The sequence below is a fragment of the Bufo gargarizans genome, chromosome 1 (assembly GCF_014858855.1).
Source record: "Bufo gargarizans isolate SCDJY-AF-19 chromosome 1, ASM1485885v1, whole genome shotgun sequence".
In the NCBI taxonomy this organism is placed as follows: Eukaryota; Metazoa; Chordata; class Amphibia; order Anura; family Bufonidae; genus Bufo; species Bufo gargarizans.
In genome coordinates, this window is record NC_058080.1 from 657136208 (window position 1) to 657153881 (window position 17674).

Here is a 17674-nt window from a genome sequence, read left to right on the forward strand (position 1 = left end):
AGACGTTTCACCGTCATTGGTATGCTGCCCCTTGGGAGGGCAGCTATACCGGGAACAGGGGAGGCTATCTGAAGTGGTGGTTAAGGTGACACGATCACTGGAGAGTAACATCGGATTTGAGATCCGCTATTCCTTCTTGCCTTCTAGAGGTGGAGAACAAGCATCAGGCTTGGGGCTGCGCTGGTCTCCCCTCTCGTGTGCGGGAAAACAGGTGGTTTAAGACCAAGCTAAAATTGATTAGCTCAGTGAGAGGAGGTGCTAACACTTTTCAGCTTAGTGTCGCCTCCTAGCGGCAGCAGCAATACCCATGGTGTTCTGTGTCCCCCAATGATACGAGCGAGAAAATTCACTTCGGGGTCAATTTGCGAATTTAAAGAAGAAACTGTAGTAAGCAAAAAAAAATTTCCAATTTTCCCCAAATAAAACTAAAAAAAAATAATCTAATTAATATATTAATAAACAGCCCTGTGTGTCTCAAAACAAAATACAAAAATTATTTTAACAGCCCAACGAAAAAAAAGTTTGCGGCGCTCTAAATCACGAAAATAGTCTTCAGGCCTGGTCAAAATGAGGTAACGGTTCCCAAACAGCACTTGCACTGAAGTGAGACCAGGCAGAAGACGGGGAAGACTGTTAGTGGTGTATCCCATTGTATGCCGATAGGTCACAGCCTTCCATTGGGGGTATACACTGGGAGATCGTCCTGTCGTATCCACCCAAAGGAAGGCTCTTAACATCTTGTGCTTAGAGTCTTACTAATCACTTAGTAATGCTGATGTGCCCAGAGCAGCTGAATGGCCGGGGCTCTTCTTATAATACCCACCCTTTGCTCTTTTCAGAAGGACATGGAAACAAACTGTAACCAGGCTGTACCTTTCTGTGCCTCCTTGTAGATGTTCACAAGAAGTTTAAATACATCCTTAGGAACGGAGTCTTCATTCGGCAAGCAATTCAAAATTATGACAATTTCAGCTTGGCCTAATCCATGCAATCCATTAGTTGAGAAAAACCAGCATTTTTCTGAAGCATCTGAAGAGAATACAAAAGATGCAATGTACTATTTTCTTTATGTGACACATAAAAGGCACGGAGGACACGTGTATACCAAAGAAAGCTTCTCTTTGTTTGTACTTACAAGTTACTAGCTTGACATTAACAAGCAGATTTGCATTTAGGATAAATGTTAATGGATTAGACTCATATTCTTCCAAAAGCGACATGACTCCTGCATGAGTTGGTCTATTTTCACAGCACACAGCATCTGAAACAAATAAGTGTCCAAGAGGTCAATAGTGCTGGATCAGTGTGAGTAATCAGCATAAAAAAAATAATGGACAAAAGCCCAAATTAATCAAAATAAATCCTAATTAAGAGGACATCTGTCAGCAGTTTTGTACCTATGACACTGGCTGACCTGTTACATGCGCACTTGGCAGCTAAAGGCATCTTTGTTGGTCCCATCTTCATATGTGTCCTCATTGCTGATTTTTAAGAGGTCCTTTCACCACTTCTGACATGTCTGTTTTAACAGCTTGCAATCCCCATGTAATAACAGTTCTGTAGCATCTCTTCTTATGGCTCCATGTTGTGTCATTCCTCTATTATTTCTACTATAAGTTATGAATGAATTGCTAGCAGTTTGCAGTAAGGGTACAAAGGGGAGGTAACCAGTTAGGGGGTGTACCTGCACAGACTGACAATGGCAGCACTGACTGGATAGAGTCAGACTGTGCAGGGACACCCCCAACTGGTTACCTCCCCTCTGTACCATTATTGCAGACTGCTAGCAATTCATTCATAACTTCTAGGAGAAATAATAAAGGGATGGCACAACATGGAGCCATAAGAATAGATGCTCCAGAATTGTTATCATATGGGGAATGCAAGCTATTAAAACAGACATGTCAGAAGTGGCATGTCTTTAATATATGCAAATGACCCTCTAGGCGCAACAGCGGTGTTGCCATTACACCTAGAGACTCTGCTCTCTCTGCAACAACAATTCCCTCTGCACTTTGATTGACAGAGCCAGCCATGATGACGTTTTCACTGCCTGGCCTTGTCAAAGTGGAGAGGGCTCAGCAGTTGCTGGGAAAGCAAAGCCTCTACAGTGTAACAGCAACGCCCCCGTTGCTCCTAGAGGCTTATTTGCATATATTAAAACATCACTTTTCTCAGCAATGTGGGCACATATGAACATTGGACCAACACAGATGACTTTAAAAAGGGATGAAAATTTAGCATACAGATGTTGAGAAGATTTCCGGTGCATCTTTTTTTTTTATGTTCCATAAAATTTTCTGAATCAACATCATATCGATAGCAGCGTAAAAGGGACAAGCTGCACAGCAATTACCTTCACTTTCTCCAACCGTCATTAACAGGGGAGGCAGACCTGTTTCATCGTCTGGAATAAGGCTGACTTCTCGGCTCACACACTTCTCAATGCAGCAAAGCATCCTGAGGTCTGATGCAGAAGACACTTTGAAGGCACTAGCTGTTTCATCAGCTGCAGATACCTGAGCTATGGGCACTTCATGTGTGGGCTCTGACTTCTCGGTGTTATCAGATTGCTTTGAACCATCCTGAAAGGATTCAACAGCCTGTGGATAGAAATTTAGCATTTACTAATGTGACGGTTTCTAATATCAGTAACACAACACAATGACCTCACCTATTGTTCAGAGCAGTTCTAATCTACTACATGACATGAGAATCCTGCTGGGGCTCATGCACACGACCACAGCATGTTTTGCGGTCTGCAAATTGCGGATCCACAAAACAGGTACCGGCCATGTCGTTCCTCATTTTGCAGAACGGAATATCCTGCCCTCTATGGAACAGTCCTATAGGAAATGTTACATTATTTTTTTTGCGGGTGCCACAGAATGGACATACAGATGCACACAGCGTGTGCTGCCTGCACATTTTGCTGCCCCACTGAAGTGAATGGGTCCGCATCCAACCCACGAAAAATGCAGATCGGATGCAGAAAAAAAAATTATACGGTCATGTGCATGAGCCCTTATTCTGCATCAGAGACAACAAAAATAAATATTTTACAACTCAATTCTAATAACAAAAAGTGCAAGCACAGAAATACACACACAGGTTTTCATTTAGCAAGTACATACAATTTCTAAGATCTCTGCCTGCAGTCATTTAATAGGAACTTTGACTGTTTACTTCCAGTGGATGAAAATCTGTCCTGGTCATGTGAAGATCATAAAGGTGCAAGACATGCTGCAGGGTGCATTAATACAGCATTTGAGCCATATACATAGAAGTATAAGTCCTCCCAAAGTAAAGTTTTTTTTTATTACTGCAAGACACACCTAGGATTTAGAGGAGGAAAATAAGAAAAAACCTGGACTCAACGCTTCTTCCGGGCCCCGCACAGTGTCAGGTATTAGTGCGCGCCTACATGCACTACGTCCTGCCGCTGTGCGCGTTCAGGACACCACCGTGGGACCTGGAAAAAGACTAGGGGGTAAGTGTGTAAAATTTTTTTGAGGGGGGGGGGGGGGTGTTATACGTCTTATAGTCCACAAAATACAGTATACCTTCGATGCATGTCATTGTATAGGCATAAAGTGGCATATGTCATCCATGTGCAAATATGTGTACATAAAAAAACATGTATACCTCAGAGTATGAATAACGTGGAAGCCAGCGCTATTTCATACAGCAGAAAAAAAATAAGGTATACATATACTGGCCTAATGGAGGCCAAAATGACATGGTAAAAAAAGGGCCTATGGGTGTGTTTGAAAGATAACGTCCCATAAGGACATTACAAATGCATTGTGAATGTACCGGATGGGTATACTCCCAAAGAACAGAAACGGCAACATAAATCTCTTCACGAGTTACATGCAAATTTGTTTTGGATTTTGCTGCAGATTTCACCTCATGCTTTGAAAAGGTCGATTTCCGCACAGATCTTTCCCACTGCGGGTGAGATTTGGTTACGTCTCAACCACATTGCTTCTACTGTGCATTTTTTCTGCCTGTAACTTCAAGGCAGAAATTCTACAGCGTATCTATACGCTTACCTCTTTCACACAAGCATGTCCGGACCGGGAAACGCGCTCCATGTGTTGACCACATTTCCTGGACCGAACACTGCTCCTCTGACGCGAACTCCTAGCATCATAATGACGCTATGGGTTCCTGCCTGACCATGGGTTTTTATTGTACTTGTGAACCTGTTTATTGTTCTGTTGATCACACAAGTAAATGACATTGATGATGACCAACGATCTCACCATGGCAGAATCTGGTGAAACTGGAGTAGCTGGACTGGAGTCTTGGGCAGCCTTCTTGCCAACAGCAGCAAGTTTACTTGTGTCTGCAACTTCTCCATTAGGTAATAAGCCATCTGCAAACCACACTCTTTTCTGTTCCTTTGGATTCATTCCTGAGGACGGAAAAAGTTACAATGAAGCACAAATCAGACACACTCATCCATCTTATCCAAAAACAGGGCTTAGTACATTGGCATTGACCTCCTCCTAAATCACCAATATCCAGAGGTTTGAGGAAGATCTCACATGCTATATGAAGGTAGGAGAAGCAGCGTCTGCATTGAGGTGCAGCTATTCACAATAAACCTGGATCCTAATCAGGTTTGTGGAAGTCAGCAAGATCTGCTTGTAGCCAGTTAACACCAATAAAGCAGAAAAGTACTCACGTACCAGGTTCAGCATAACCAGACTTGTTCTAACCACCGAGAGGCATAACACAAGTATAAATCGGATGCAGCACTGTACGATGACCTACGAAAATACTCCGGCTGCTTTTCCTTTAACGAGGCCCTGACAACTTTCTTCATAATTGTTTAAAATGAATACTTGTATTTTCCTTTGTTAGAACTCTACATTTTGCAGTTCATCTGTTATTCCTCCTCAAAATGCATGAAATAATCCTGCCACATACGAGACAATGATTGGCTGCAATGCAAGTCAAATGTGGGATCAATAGCACCATCAACGAAACTGGCTGATGAGGCGGTCCGATTTTTATCTTGAGTGCAATGGCAAATGATTGGCCAAAACTAGCCAATCATGCCGCGCACATGCAGTTTGACCACCAACAGCTGAAATTGGCCAAAGTGGAAAGTCTACCATCAGCCATCGTGAACGATGGTCAGCGCTATTTTTCTTCTAATGACAGTTGGCCGTTTTGGTCAAATTTAATCTCATGTACATGGCCAGCGTAGACTGGCAACCGGGTGCTACCATTCCCCTTGTCAAAGAGTTGTGTCCCTACCGTCTACTTTCCTATAGGTGCTGACAGTATCTATAGGAACAAACGCTATTGAGGAGATTAGCTCCCAGTTGTGCGATCAGGGCTCATGCACACGACCGTATGTATTTTGCGGTCTGCAAAAATGGATTCACAAAAAAACAAAAAAAACTGTCCTATCCCTGTCCATAATGCGGACAATAATAGGACAAGTTCCAAAAAAATTTGCAGACCCATTGAAATGAGCAGTTCCGCATATGGTCCACAAAAAAACTAATAAAAAACAAAACAAAACAAACGGACATGGAAAGAAAATGCGTTCGTGTGCATGAGCCCTTGCTTTAAATATTTCCAGGAGGAATAATAGCACAAGAAGAATCATTGCTCCCGAATTGTTCTGTCAAGGAGAATGTAAGTGGTTGACAAGTCAGGCGACACCTCCTCCTTTAAGTATAAATGAGGTTTCGGATACCAGATTTTCGTTTGTCACTTTAGAATATATTTGGTTAATGGAGACACAGCCTATGAAACAGGCCCCTCTCACCTATACTAAGGCTACATTCACATGGTCCGTTTTTAATGGACGTTTATTTCACTGGTGTCTTTCTGAGACATTAAAAACGGTCCCCTTCAATTGTATGGGGGCTGCTGGGCAGTGAAAATGGACAGAATAGAACATATTCTATTCTTTTAACATCCGTTATTCACTTACTGTCAAAAAGGGCCATGTGAATAACCCGATAGACGACCAGTGTTCTTAAAACGTAGTGTGAATGTAGCCTAAAGTCAGAGCCTGGGGCAACGTAGCTATTTTCTGTGACCACGTAGTAGAGCTAGAGGCAGCGTATGACTGGATCTCATCGCAGCTCTGCAGAAAGAAGGTCTAGAGAAGCAAATTAAAAGTCGAGGGTAAAGTAAGGCAAATATAGGCACTGCGTTCTGAAATATGAATGAGCATAAGCACAGGACATCAAATATCTCTTATCCAATGCCGGAGGCGCAGAGACTGCACACAGCTTTACAATACTCTAAACTACTGATGGGTAACAGGCGAAGACCCACTGGTGACAAATGTCTCCCCGTTCATAACATGGTTTTTGTGAAACTTTTGCAAAAAAAAAAAAAAAAGAAAAAAGCAGCAAAACCCCCAAATTTTTGACTAAAACCGTATATCCTGCACTTACCTATAACTAAATGTCTCTTCAAGCACAGACCATGGAATCATTTATTAACTTGCTGCTGACATTCCTTGAGCATTATTTTAACATACCAGAGGGTAAAGGGCACCATTATATATCATGTGGTTACACTGATGTTTTAAAGGCAGCATTCCATAATCTAAAGTCACCAGACAGATGGACGTAAAATAGGCACATATGAAATAGTTAACCCTTTCCCTGTTTGTTTTAGAACTACCTTAACTGTACATGGAAATACAACTATGACCATAGGATGGTGCAGGCGTAGTAGCTTTGGTTGCACCATCTGCACCGGGTGTTGGCTTTTACATGCAGCTGACATCCCACCGCAACTGTCGGATCCCGGCAGGTCATCCCCTTGGATGCTGCAGTCAATAGCAAACAAGGCATCTAAAAGGTTTAACATAAATCCTGTCACCTCCATCCCCATGTCATGGCAGGGTGCCAAAATACTATCATGAAGGACACCAACTCCACCATCTTTGTACACCCATTATACTTTTTAATATTGATGACCTATCCTCAGGATAGTCCATCGATATCAGATCGGTGGGGGGGGGGGGCGACTCCCATAGATCAGCTGTTTAAAGAGAAAGCTGCGCTCATGCCAATGCTGCCTTCTCTTCATTGTTTACTTGTTCTGCATCGCAACAGCAGCTGTGACCAGGAGTAATTACAACTAAGATGTTCCCCTCACTTCTATAAAATGGTTCCTTCCTATTCATAGAAGTGAATGCGATGCCATACTGTAATTACAGCTGCTCACAGCTGCAGTTGTGACAGCGAGCAGGTAAACAGTGAAGTGAAGGCAGCGCTCTTATGAGCGCAGCTTTCTCTTCAAACAGCTGATCGGTGGGGGGTGATGACAGTCAGACCCCCCACTGATCTGATATTGATAAACTATCCTGAGGATAGGTCATCAATATTAAAAAAGCAGACACCTCTTTAAAATAAATATATTTTTCTATTAAAATTGCTTCATTATGTAAAAAAGAAAAGTGTTTAACCCCTTCCCGAGCGCAATCTGTATATATACGTGATAGCTGCACATGCCCCATGCAGCTACCACATATATAAACGTTCTGGCAGCTCTTTAATCCAAGCGCTGCAAGGCGCTTGGATTAAAGCTTCTGCCCCTGCCCTTCTGCTGTCACGGACAGCATACAGTGCAGTAATGCCGGCAAGGGACCAATCAGAGTGACCCCTTGCCGACAATCCATCCGATTGGTTAATCTGTGCAGACTAACCAATCGGATCGTGGCAGTGAAAAAAATGCCGATTTCATGCTCTGATCTGCGCTCTGCAGATCAGAGCATGAAATCATGTAGGGTCCTCGTAATACCCCCCCCCCCCCCCGGTCTGTGCCTGTGCCCCTCATCTGTGCCCCTCCAAGCCCCCCCTTGTGTCCGCCTGCAGCTCATCTAGAGGCAGCTGCCCTGATGCGGTCCGCCCCCCCCCCCCCTGCCCCATGCATTCATTTTCTAGCCGCCCCTCTTGCCCCAGCCTCCCTCAATATTGTCGGCTGTACCCCCTGATCCCCCCCCCCCTTTCCAGCGCTGTCCCCGATCCCCCTGCTGTGTGTGATGGCGGCGGCTCCATTCCTGAGCCGCCGCCATCAGCAGAGAGTGTCAGCTCTATGCTGATACTCTCCTGTAACCCCATAGATGCCGCGGTTGCGGCATCCATGGGGTTAATAGAGGGAGGGAGCTCCCTCTCTCAACCATCGGGGCTGCAGCGCTGTGATTGCAGCACCCGATGGTTGCCATGGCAAAGGCGTCCAGTGCTGCCACCTACATGACATCTGGAAGTATTATACTTTGGAATGCAAGAGCATTGCAAAGTATAGTACAACTATCAGCCCCACTGGATCTTCAAGATCCAAGAGGGAACTGATAAAAAAAAAAAAAAAAAAAGTGAAAATAATAAAAGTAAAAATAAATAAATAAAAATGTAAAATTAAAAAAAGAAATTGCCCTTTCCTATAAAAAATAAATAAAATACACATATTAGGTGTCACCGCGTCCGTAACAACAGTCTCTATAAAAAAAAAAAAAATCACATGATAGACCCAGTCCGATAAACACCATAAAAATAAAATAAAAAAACTGTGCCAAAAAAGCTATTTTTGTCACCTTACATCACAAAAGTGCAACAGCAGGAGATCAAAAAGGCTTATGACCCCCAAAATAGTAGCAAACGGTCACCTCGTCCCGCAAAAAATGATACCCTATTTAAGACAATCACCCAAAAAATAAAAAAGCTATGGCTCTCAGACTATAGAGACACTAAAACATCATTTTTTTTTGTTTTAGAAATGCTATTATTGTGTAAAACTTAAATAAATGAGAAAAAGTATACATATTAGGTATTGCCACGTCCGTAACGATCTTCTCTATAAAATTATCACATGACCTAACTCCTCAGATGAACGCTGTAAAAATAAATAAATGAAAACTGTTCCAAAACAGCCAATTTTTGGGTCACCTTGCCACATAAAGTGTAATAATGAATGATCGAAAAATCCTATGTACCCAAAAATGGTACCAATAAAAACCTCAAAACTTTCTGCAAAAAACGAGCCCCTGCACAAGACGATCGGCAGAAAAATAAAAAACATATGGGGTTCAGAAAACCAATCCAGCACAATCTGCCTTCCAAAAACCGTATGGCATTCCTTTCCTTCTGCGCCCTGCCGTGCGCCCGTACAGCAGTTTACGACCACATGTGGGGTGTTTATGTAAACCGCGGAATCAGGGTAATAAATATTGAGTTTTGTTTGGCTGTTAACTCTCAAAGTGTTAAAGAAAAAAAAAAAAAAAAAAAATTGAAAATCTGCCAAAAAAGTGAAATTTTGAAATTTCATCTCCATTTTCCTTTAATTCTTGTGGAACGCCTAAAGGGTTAACAAAGTTTGTAAAATCAGTTTTGAGTAACTTGAGGAGTGTAATTTCTACAATGGGGTTATTTATGGGGGTTTCCACTATGTAAGCCCCACAAAGTGACTTCCGACCTGAACTGGTCCTTAAAAAGTGGGTTTTGGAAATTTTCTTAAAAATTGTAAGAATTGCTTCTAAACTTCTAAGCCTTCTAACGTCCTAAAAAATAAAAAATAAATGACATTTCCAAAATGATGCCAACATATAGTAGACATATGGGGAATGTTAAGTAATAAATATTTCATTAGCTATGACTTTCTGTTTTAGAAGCAGATAAATTGAAATTTCGAAAATTTTGAATTTTTCATTTTTTTTTAAATAAATTAGGGATTTTTTCATAAATAAAAGGCGAAATATATTGACTCAAATTTATGACTATCATGAAGTACAATATGTCACGAGAAAACAATCTCAGAATGGCTTGGCTAAATAAAAGTGTTCCAAAGCTATTACCACATAAAGTGACGCATGTCAGATTTGTAAATTTTGACCTGGACACTGGGGCATCAATGACCCTTGGCCATGAAAGGGTTAATGACCAGACCACTTTTTACAATTCTGCACTACACTACTTTCACGGTTTATTGCTCGGTCATGCAACTTACCACTCAAATGAATTTGACCTCCTTTTCTTCTCACTAATAGAGCTTTCATTTGGTGTTTTTTTATTGCTGCTGACATTTTTACTTTTTTTGATATTAATCAAAATTGACCGAAATTTTTGCAAAAAAAATAAATTTTTTACTTTCTGTTGTAAAATTTTTCATTTTTCTCTAAATGTATTGTTCTACATGTCTTTGATTAAAAAAAAAAAAGCAATAAGTGTATATTTATTGGTTTGGGTAAAAGTTATAGCGTTTACAAACTATGGTGCAAAAAAATTAATTTAGGCTACTTTCACACTAGCGTTCGGGCGGATCCGTTCTGAACAGATCCGCTCATAATAATGCAGACGGAGGCTCTGTTCAGAACGGATCCGTCTGCATTAAAATTGCAAAAAAAAGCTAAGTGTGAAAATAGCCTCGGACGGATCCGTCCAGACTTTCCATGTAAAGTCAATGGGGGACGGATCCGCTTGAAGATTGAGCCACATTGTGGCATCTTCAAACGGATCCGTCCCCATTGACTTACATTGTAAGTCTGGACGGATCCGCACGCCTCCGCACGGCCAGGCGGACACCCGAACGCTGCAAGCAGCGTTCAGCTGTCCGCCTGTCCGTGCGGAGGCGAGCGGAGCGGAGGCTGAACGCCGCCAGACTGATGCAGTCTGAGCGGATCCGCTCCATTCAGACTGCATCAGGGCTGGACGGCTGCGTTCGGGTCCGCTCGTGAGCTCCTTCAAACGGAGCTCACGAGCGGACCAGCGAACGCTAGTGTGAAAGGAGCCTTACGCACTTTGACTTTCTGAGCACCTGTCATGTTTCCTGAAGTTCTACAATGCCCAGACAGTAGAAACACCCCACTTCGGAAAGTAGACACCCTAAGGTATTCGCTGATGGGCATAGTGAGTTCATGGAAGGTTTTTTTTTTGTCACAAGTTAGCGGAAATGGAATTATTATGTATTTTTTTCTTACAAAGTCTCATATTCCACTAACTTGTGACAAAAAAAGGAGATTTTTGTGAAACTCACCTGTAAAATCTTTTTCTCGTCTTTTCCATTGGGGGACACAGACCATGGGTATAGCTTAGAGGTATTACTAGGAGGGACACTATGCAAAAACGAAGCTCCTCCTCCTCGGGCTATACCCCCAGACACCTCCAGGAGGACTTCAGTCGTTGCAAAAGCAGTAGGAGAAGGAGAACTGAAAAAACCACAATGGAAACCAACACACCAACTAAACAAAAAAAGCGGGCGGGAGCTGTGTCCCCCAATGGAAAAGACGAGAAAAAGATTTTACAGGTGAGTTTCACAAAAATCTCCTTTTCTCGTACATTCCATTGGGGGACACAGACCATGGGACGTCCAAAAGCAGTCCATGGGGTGGGAAAAACCAACACCGCCAGGAGAAAAAACGTCCAACCGTTAAACGGGCACCACGGCCTGCAATACCCTGCGCCCGAGGACAGCATCAGCCGAAGCCAGCGAGTGCAACTGATAAAACTTTGTGAACGTATGCAAGGACGACCAAGTGGCAGCCTTACACAACTGGGAGGCGGAGGCGCGATTGCGTCTGGCCCAGGAAGCTCCCACAGCCCTTGTGGAGTGAGCGGTAATCCGCGACGGGGGAACCTGACCACGAGCGCGATAGGCCGCAGCAATAGCGGAACGGATCCACCGCGCCACAGTAACCTTGGAAGCCGCCAGACCCTTACGAGACCCCTCGGGAACCACAAAGAGGGAGTCCGAACGACGAAAGGAGGCGGTGGCCCCCAGATACATCTTCAGGGCCCTGACGACGTCCAGGGAGTGGAGAGCACGTTCCTTGGGGTTCGCCGGAGAAGGACAAAAAGAGGGCAGGACAAGATCCTCGTTAAGGTGGAACGGGGAAACCACCTTGGGCAAAAAAGAAGGAACCGGCCGTAGCACCACCTTATCCTGGTGGAAGACCAGAAAAGGCTCCCTACAGGAAAGCGCGGCCAGCTCCGAAACCCTCCTGATGGAGGTAATGGCCACCAGAAAAACCACCTTCCAGGTGAGGAAGACTAGGGAGACCTCCCTCAGAGGCTCAAAAGGCGCATCCTGAAGGGCGCGCAGGACCAGGTTAAGATCCCAGGGGGGTAAGGGAGGAACATACGGAGGAACCGAATGCGCCACCCCCTGCAGGAAGGTTCTCACCGGCCCCAAAAAGGCAATAGACCGTTGAAAAAAGACCGCCAAGGCCGAAACCTGACCCTTCAAAGAACTGAGCGACAGCCCCACCTCAACGCCGGACTGTAGAAAGGCCAGCACCACCGGAACAGAGAAACGAAGCGGCGGAAAACCCGACTTCTCACAAAAGGTTAGATAGGCCCTCCAGGTGCGATAATAGATCCGTGAAGAAGCCGGCTTCCGAGCTCTGATCATGGTTCTCACCACTGCATCAGAGAAGCCTCTCTTCCTCAGAATGTAGGTCTCAATAGCCACGCCGTTAAACGCAACTGACGTGAATTCTGGTGGAAGAGCGGTCCCTGAGATAGAAGATCCTCTCTGTCGGGAAGAGGCCACGGAACGTCCGCTAACATTCGGACGACGTTGGAGAACCAGGCGCGGCGAGGCCAATCCGGAGCGATAAGAATGGTTAGTATCCCCTCCGCCTCGATCTTGCGCAGCACCTTCGGCAACAGAGGAAGTGGAGGGAAGACATAGAGGAGGTCGAATTGCTGCCAAGGAGACACCAGCGCATCCACTCCGCACGCCCTTGGGTCCCGAGCGCGGGCCAGGAACACGGGCACCTTGTTGTTTAGCCGGGACGCCATTAAATCCACGTCCGGACGGCCCCATCGGCGGCAGATGTCCTCGAACACCTCCGGATGTAGGGACCACTCTCCCGGATCCACCTTGGTGCGGCTCAGAAAATCTGCCGTCCAGTTGTCGACGCCCGGAATGTACACCGCCGACAACACTGGAACATGAGACTCCGCCCATAGGAGGATCCTCGCCACCTCCTGCATCACTGCCCGACTGCGCGTTCCGCCCTGATGATTGACGTAGGCCACAGCCGTGGCATTGTCCGACTGAACACGCACCGGCCGAGCCGCAAGGAGGGAAGTCCAGTGGGAGAGGGAGTTGAAGATCGCCCTTAGTTCCAAAACGTTTATCGGAAGACGGGATTCCTCCGTCGACCAGACCCCCTGAACTGTGAGGTTCCGGAGAACGCCTCCCCAACCGATGAGGCTGGCATCGGTGGTGACTATCGTCCAGGAGAACGGAAGGAAGGACCTCCCTGATGAGAGATTCGGGGAGGCCTGCCACCAGGGGAGAGACAACCGAACGTGCCGGGACAGGCGGACGGGAGCGTCCAGACCACGAGAGGTCTTGTCCCATAGGGCAAGAATCCACTGTTGTAACGGTCGAGTGTGGAACTGGGCATACGGAATCGCCTCGAAGGAGGCGACCATAAGGCCCAGAACCCGCATGCACTCCCGAATGGTGAGACGAGGAGCTTGTAGAAGGAGCGACACCGCCCTCCGAATCTGAGAGGACTTGGAATCCGGAAGAAACACCCGAGAACTCGAGGTGTCCAAAATCATCCCCAGGAAGGAGAGTCTCTGGGAAGGGTGCAGAGAGGATTTTGGTAGATTGATCAACCACCCGAACCGTTCTAGAGATTGAACGGTAATTCGGACGCTGTCCTCGGCCTGTGGAAGAGACGGGGCTTTTATCAAGATGTCGTCCAGGTAGGGCAACAACGAGATGCCCCTGGTGCGAAGAAGCGCCATGAGAGGCGCCAAAACCTTGGTGAAAACGCGAGGGGCGGTCGCCAACCCAAAAGGCAGGGCGACGAACTGGTAATGACGACCCCAGATGGCAAAACGCAGAAAGCGATGGTGAGACTTCACAATCGGGACGTGTAAGTAGGCGTCTTGAATGTCCACAGACGCGAGAAATTCCCCCGGAAGCAGAGAAGCAATAACGGAGCGAAGGGACTCCATGCGAAACTTCCGCACCCTTAGAAACTTGTTCAGAAGCTTCAGATCCAGTATCGGGCGCACCGACCCCTCCTTCTTCGGAACGACGAACAGGTTTGAGTAAAAACCTGTTCCCTGTTCCTCCGGGGGAACGGGAAAAATGACACCCCGGTCCAGAAGAGAGGAGACCGCCAAAAGGAGGTCCGAGGCCCTGGCTGGATCCCCCGGAACGCGAGACGGGAAAAAGCGTTCCGGCGGGCTGGACGCGAACTCCAATTTGTAACCGGACGTCACAATCTCCAGAGCCCAGGCGTCCTGAATGTGAGCCCTCCAGACCTGCTGAAAGGAGAGCAAACGGCCCCCCACCACGAGGGGTGGGGGCACCCCTTCATGCGGAGGGCTGCTTGGGAGCAGGGGGACGGGTTGACTGTGCCCGTGGTCGCCAAGAGGGCTGGGGTTTGAAGAAAGGCTTCTTGCGGGATTCCTGGGATCCCCCAGCCGACGAGGACGAAGACGTCCTGGCTGTGGAGAAGCGACGAAAGGACTGGCCCCGGAACCCTGAAGCCCGAGATCGAAAGGGCCGTTTGGATCTGGGTTGAGGCAGATGAGTACTCTTGCCCCCCGTTGCGGCAGAAATGAATTCGTCCAACTGGGCTCCAAAGAGTCTAGATCCTTCAAAGGGAAGGTTAGCGAGGGAACGCTTGGAAGAAGCATCAGCATCCCACACCTTCAACCAAACCTCTCTACGCTGAATGACAGAGGGCCGAAATACGGGCAAATAGGGAACCGATATCCATTGAAGCCTCACAGAGATATTTAGAAGCCTGAGACATTTGGAGAATAAATTCCAAAGTGTCTGCAGGGGCGCCCTGTTCCGTCAGATCCTGGTGGTGGCGCCGCAACCACGCCGTAAGGGCTCTGGCAACCCAAGCCGACGCAAAAGACGGTCGCAGGGAAGTGCCCGCCAGAGAGAAGATGGACTTGGAAAGTGAATCCAGGCGTCTGTCCACCGCATCCTGCAGGGAGGAACCGTCTAGGACAGGAAGGGCCGTGTTCTTGGCCAACCTGGCCACCGGAGGATCTACCTTAGGGGAAGAAGTCCACTTTTCCACCGAGTCAGAGGGGAAAGGGTAAAGCGTATCCATGCGCTTGGTGGACGAAAATTTTTGATTGGGTCGGTCCCAAGCCTTTGATATGACCGCTGTGAATTCCTCATGAACGGGGAACACCGCGGATTCGGGCCTTTTGGGCGGAAAGAGGGAGAACTCCCGACTAGTGGAGGGAGTGGAATCTCCGTGGATATTAAAAGTGTCACGGACAGCCTCCACCAATTCGGATACCATGGTGGAAAGCCTAGGCAGCGGTTCCCGCTCCGTGGCCTTGTCCGATCCGGACAATTCCCCTTCGGATTTGCGCTCCCCACGAGAGGGAGAGTCAACCGGACATGCCTCAAGGCGTGGGGGAGAAGCGGAGTCATCCGATGAGGAATGCTGCCGCTCACGCTGCCTCTTAGACGTCAGACGCCCCCTGTGAGAATCACTGAGAGGAGATGGAGCGGTGGACGCCACTGGAGTAGTAGCTGCCATACGCTCCATGAAGGACATGGCTGCCTTGGCAACTAGGGCCAGATCCGCTGCCGCACTAGACATGGCGGAAGCCCAGGCGGGTACCGCCGGTTCCGCAGGGGCAGAGGGAGGACTGGGCTGAGCAGGAGAAGGAGGCTGATCCTGTCCAGGAGCAGGGCACGAGTCACAGGTGCCAGAGGTAGAAAAAGGCAGAAGGCACACCTTGCATGACCCCAAAAGAGCCTGAGAGGAGGCCTTGGCAGATTTAAGTGCCCCAGGCTTTGGCATGATGGAACCCCACAGTAAAAGATCTCCTACCAGTTGCTGCAAAGATCAGGAACAGAGCAAGCTGTTCTCCTACCACCCAGGCAACGCTAGCAGAAGTCTCCGGTGTAGAGAGATGAGGAGCTGCACGGCCGTGAGCAAACAGAGTCTCCGGTGTAAGGAGAGTCAGAGCGGCATGCCGAGGCTCCACCCCCCCGAAAGCGTCACTATGGCGCGAAAAAAGCGCGCGAAACAAGTGCGCGCGCGAAAATAAGCGCGCGCGCGAAAATAAGCGCGCGCGCGAGAATATGCACGAAAATAAGCGCGCGCGCAAAAATATGCGCGCGCGCGATTTAAACAAACACGTGGTGCAGCAGGGGTTAACGCGGCCATGGAGGAGCGGTCTGCCGGCGGGCGCTGAGAGAGCGCAGCAGCCAAGGCCCGACGAGAGAAGCTGAAGCCCACAGTTTAAGGGGGAAGAGTGCCAGTACTCCAGTTCAGGATCCTTCTTCAAGCTCACCCAGGTAGCCACAGACAAACAGACACAGAGGGAGGGGGAGGGACTGGGCAATACTTATCTGCTCAGCATGCTCCCTCGATGTCCAGACCAGCAGGGATGCGCCTCTTCAGACTTCTGACTCCAATCCAGGAGAACAGTGCTCTGGAGGAGGGTAGGCAGCAGGCGTCCCAGCAGCTGGTGGGATGCCAGAGCTGACATGTTGAGCCTGGATCCACTTTTCTTCTGTGGGGGGATGGGAGGTAGCCAGGACACGTCGAAAGACGGTGGCAGACACTCCACGGGGGCCAGGAAAGCGCAATGCTGACCTGCGTCCCCATCTGAAAACAGAAAAAATAACAAACAGGAGAAGAGTAAGCGTCACCTCCTTGGACAGACACTAAGCAAAGACTGAAGTCCTCCTGGAGGTGTCTGGGGGTATAGCCCGAGGAGGAGGAGCTTCGTTTTTGCATAGTGTCCCTCCTAGTAATACCTCTAAGCTATACCCATGGTCTGTGTCCCCCAATGGAATGTACGAGAAATAAAATTTTACATGAACTCACCATGCCCCTCACAAAATACCTTGGGACGTCTTCTTTCCAAAATGGGGTCACTTGTGGGGTATTTATACTGCCCTGGCATTTTAGGGGACCTAAAGCGTGAGAAGTAGTTTGGAATCCAAATTCGTTAAAAATGCCCTGTGAAATCGTAAAGGTACTCATTGGAATTTGGGCCCCTTTGCGCACCTAGGCGGCAAAAAAGTGTCACACATGTGGTATCGCCGTACTCAGGAGAAGTTGGGGAATGTGTTTTGGGGTGTATTTTTACAGATACCCATGCTGGGTGAGATAAATATCTCTGTAAAAGACAACTTTTCCCATTTCTTTACACAAAGTTGTCAGATATTTCTCTCACCCAGCATGGGTATATGTAAAAATACACCCTAAAACACATTGCCCAACTTCTCCTGAGTACGGCGATACCACATGTGTGACACTTTTTTGCAGCCAAGATGCGCAAAGGGGCTCAAATTCCAATGAGTATCTTTAGGATTTCACAGGGCATTTTTACGCATTTGGATTCCGTGAGGGGTATGGCGAGTTCATGTAAGATTTTATTTTTTGTCACAAGTTAGTGGAAAAATAATAATAATTTCCGCTAACTTGTGCCAAAAAAAAAAAAAAAACAACTTCTATGAACTCACCATGCCCCTCAAAAGTGATCTTTATAGCGCCGCAGCGATTTTACTGTGTTTTTGCAGTGATCAGAAAGAAAAAAAAAATTCTGTCACTGCGGTGGGGCGGACTGAACGCAAGTGTGCGCAAAAGATCAGGCAAACACTGTGTTTTTTGTAGAGCCTAGCAAACATGTCTTATTCTTATCCGCAATAGCGGACCAGAAAAGGCATTTTCTATATA

The 17674-nt window shown here is 47.0% G+C and overlaps 1 protein-coding gene across 7 annotated transcripts in view; it reads right to left on the bottom strand.

Moving 5' to 3' along the window:
* The window catches only part of ZFYVE16 (zinc finger FYVE-type containing 16), a 112410-nt gene that overhangs the window by 51973 nt on the left and 42763 nt on the right, over nt 1-17674 (bottom strand). For all 7 annotated transcript variants that reach the window (XM_044276031.1, XM_044276032.1, XM_044276028.1 and 4 more), the window contains 4 exons: nt 4269-4420; nt 2357-2603; nt 1136-1261; nt 874-1029 (listed from right to left, as the gene is read on the bottom strand). In XM_044276031.1, coding sequence (XP_044131966.1) covers nt 874-1029; nt 1136-1261; nt 2357-2603; nt 4269-4420 — 681 coding nt within the window. The remainder of the gene's footprint in view (nt 1-873; nt 1030-1135; nt 1262-2356; nt 2604-4268; nt 4421-17674) is intronic.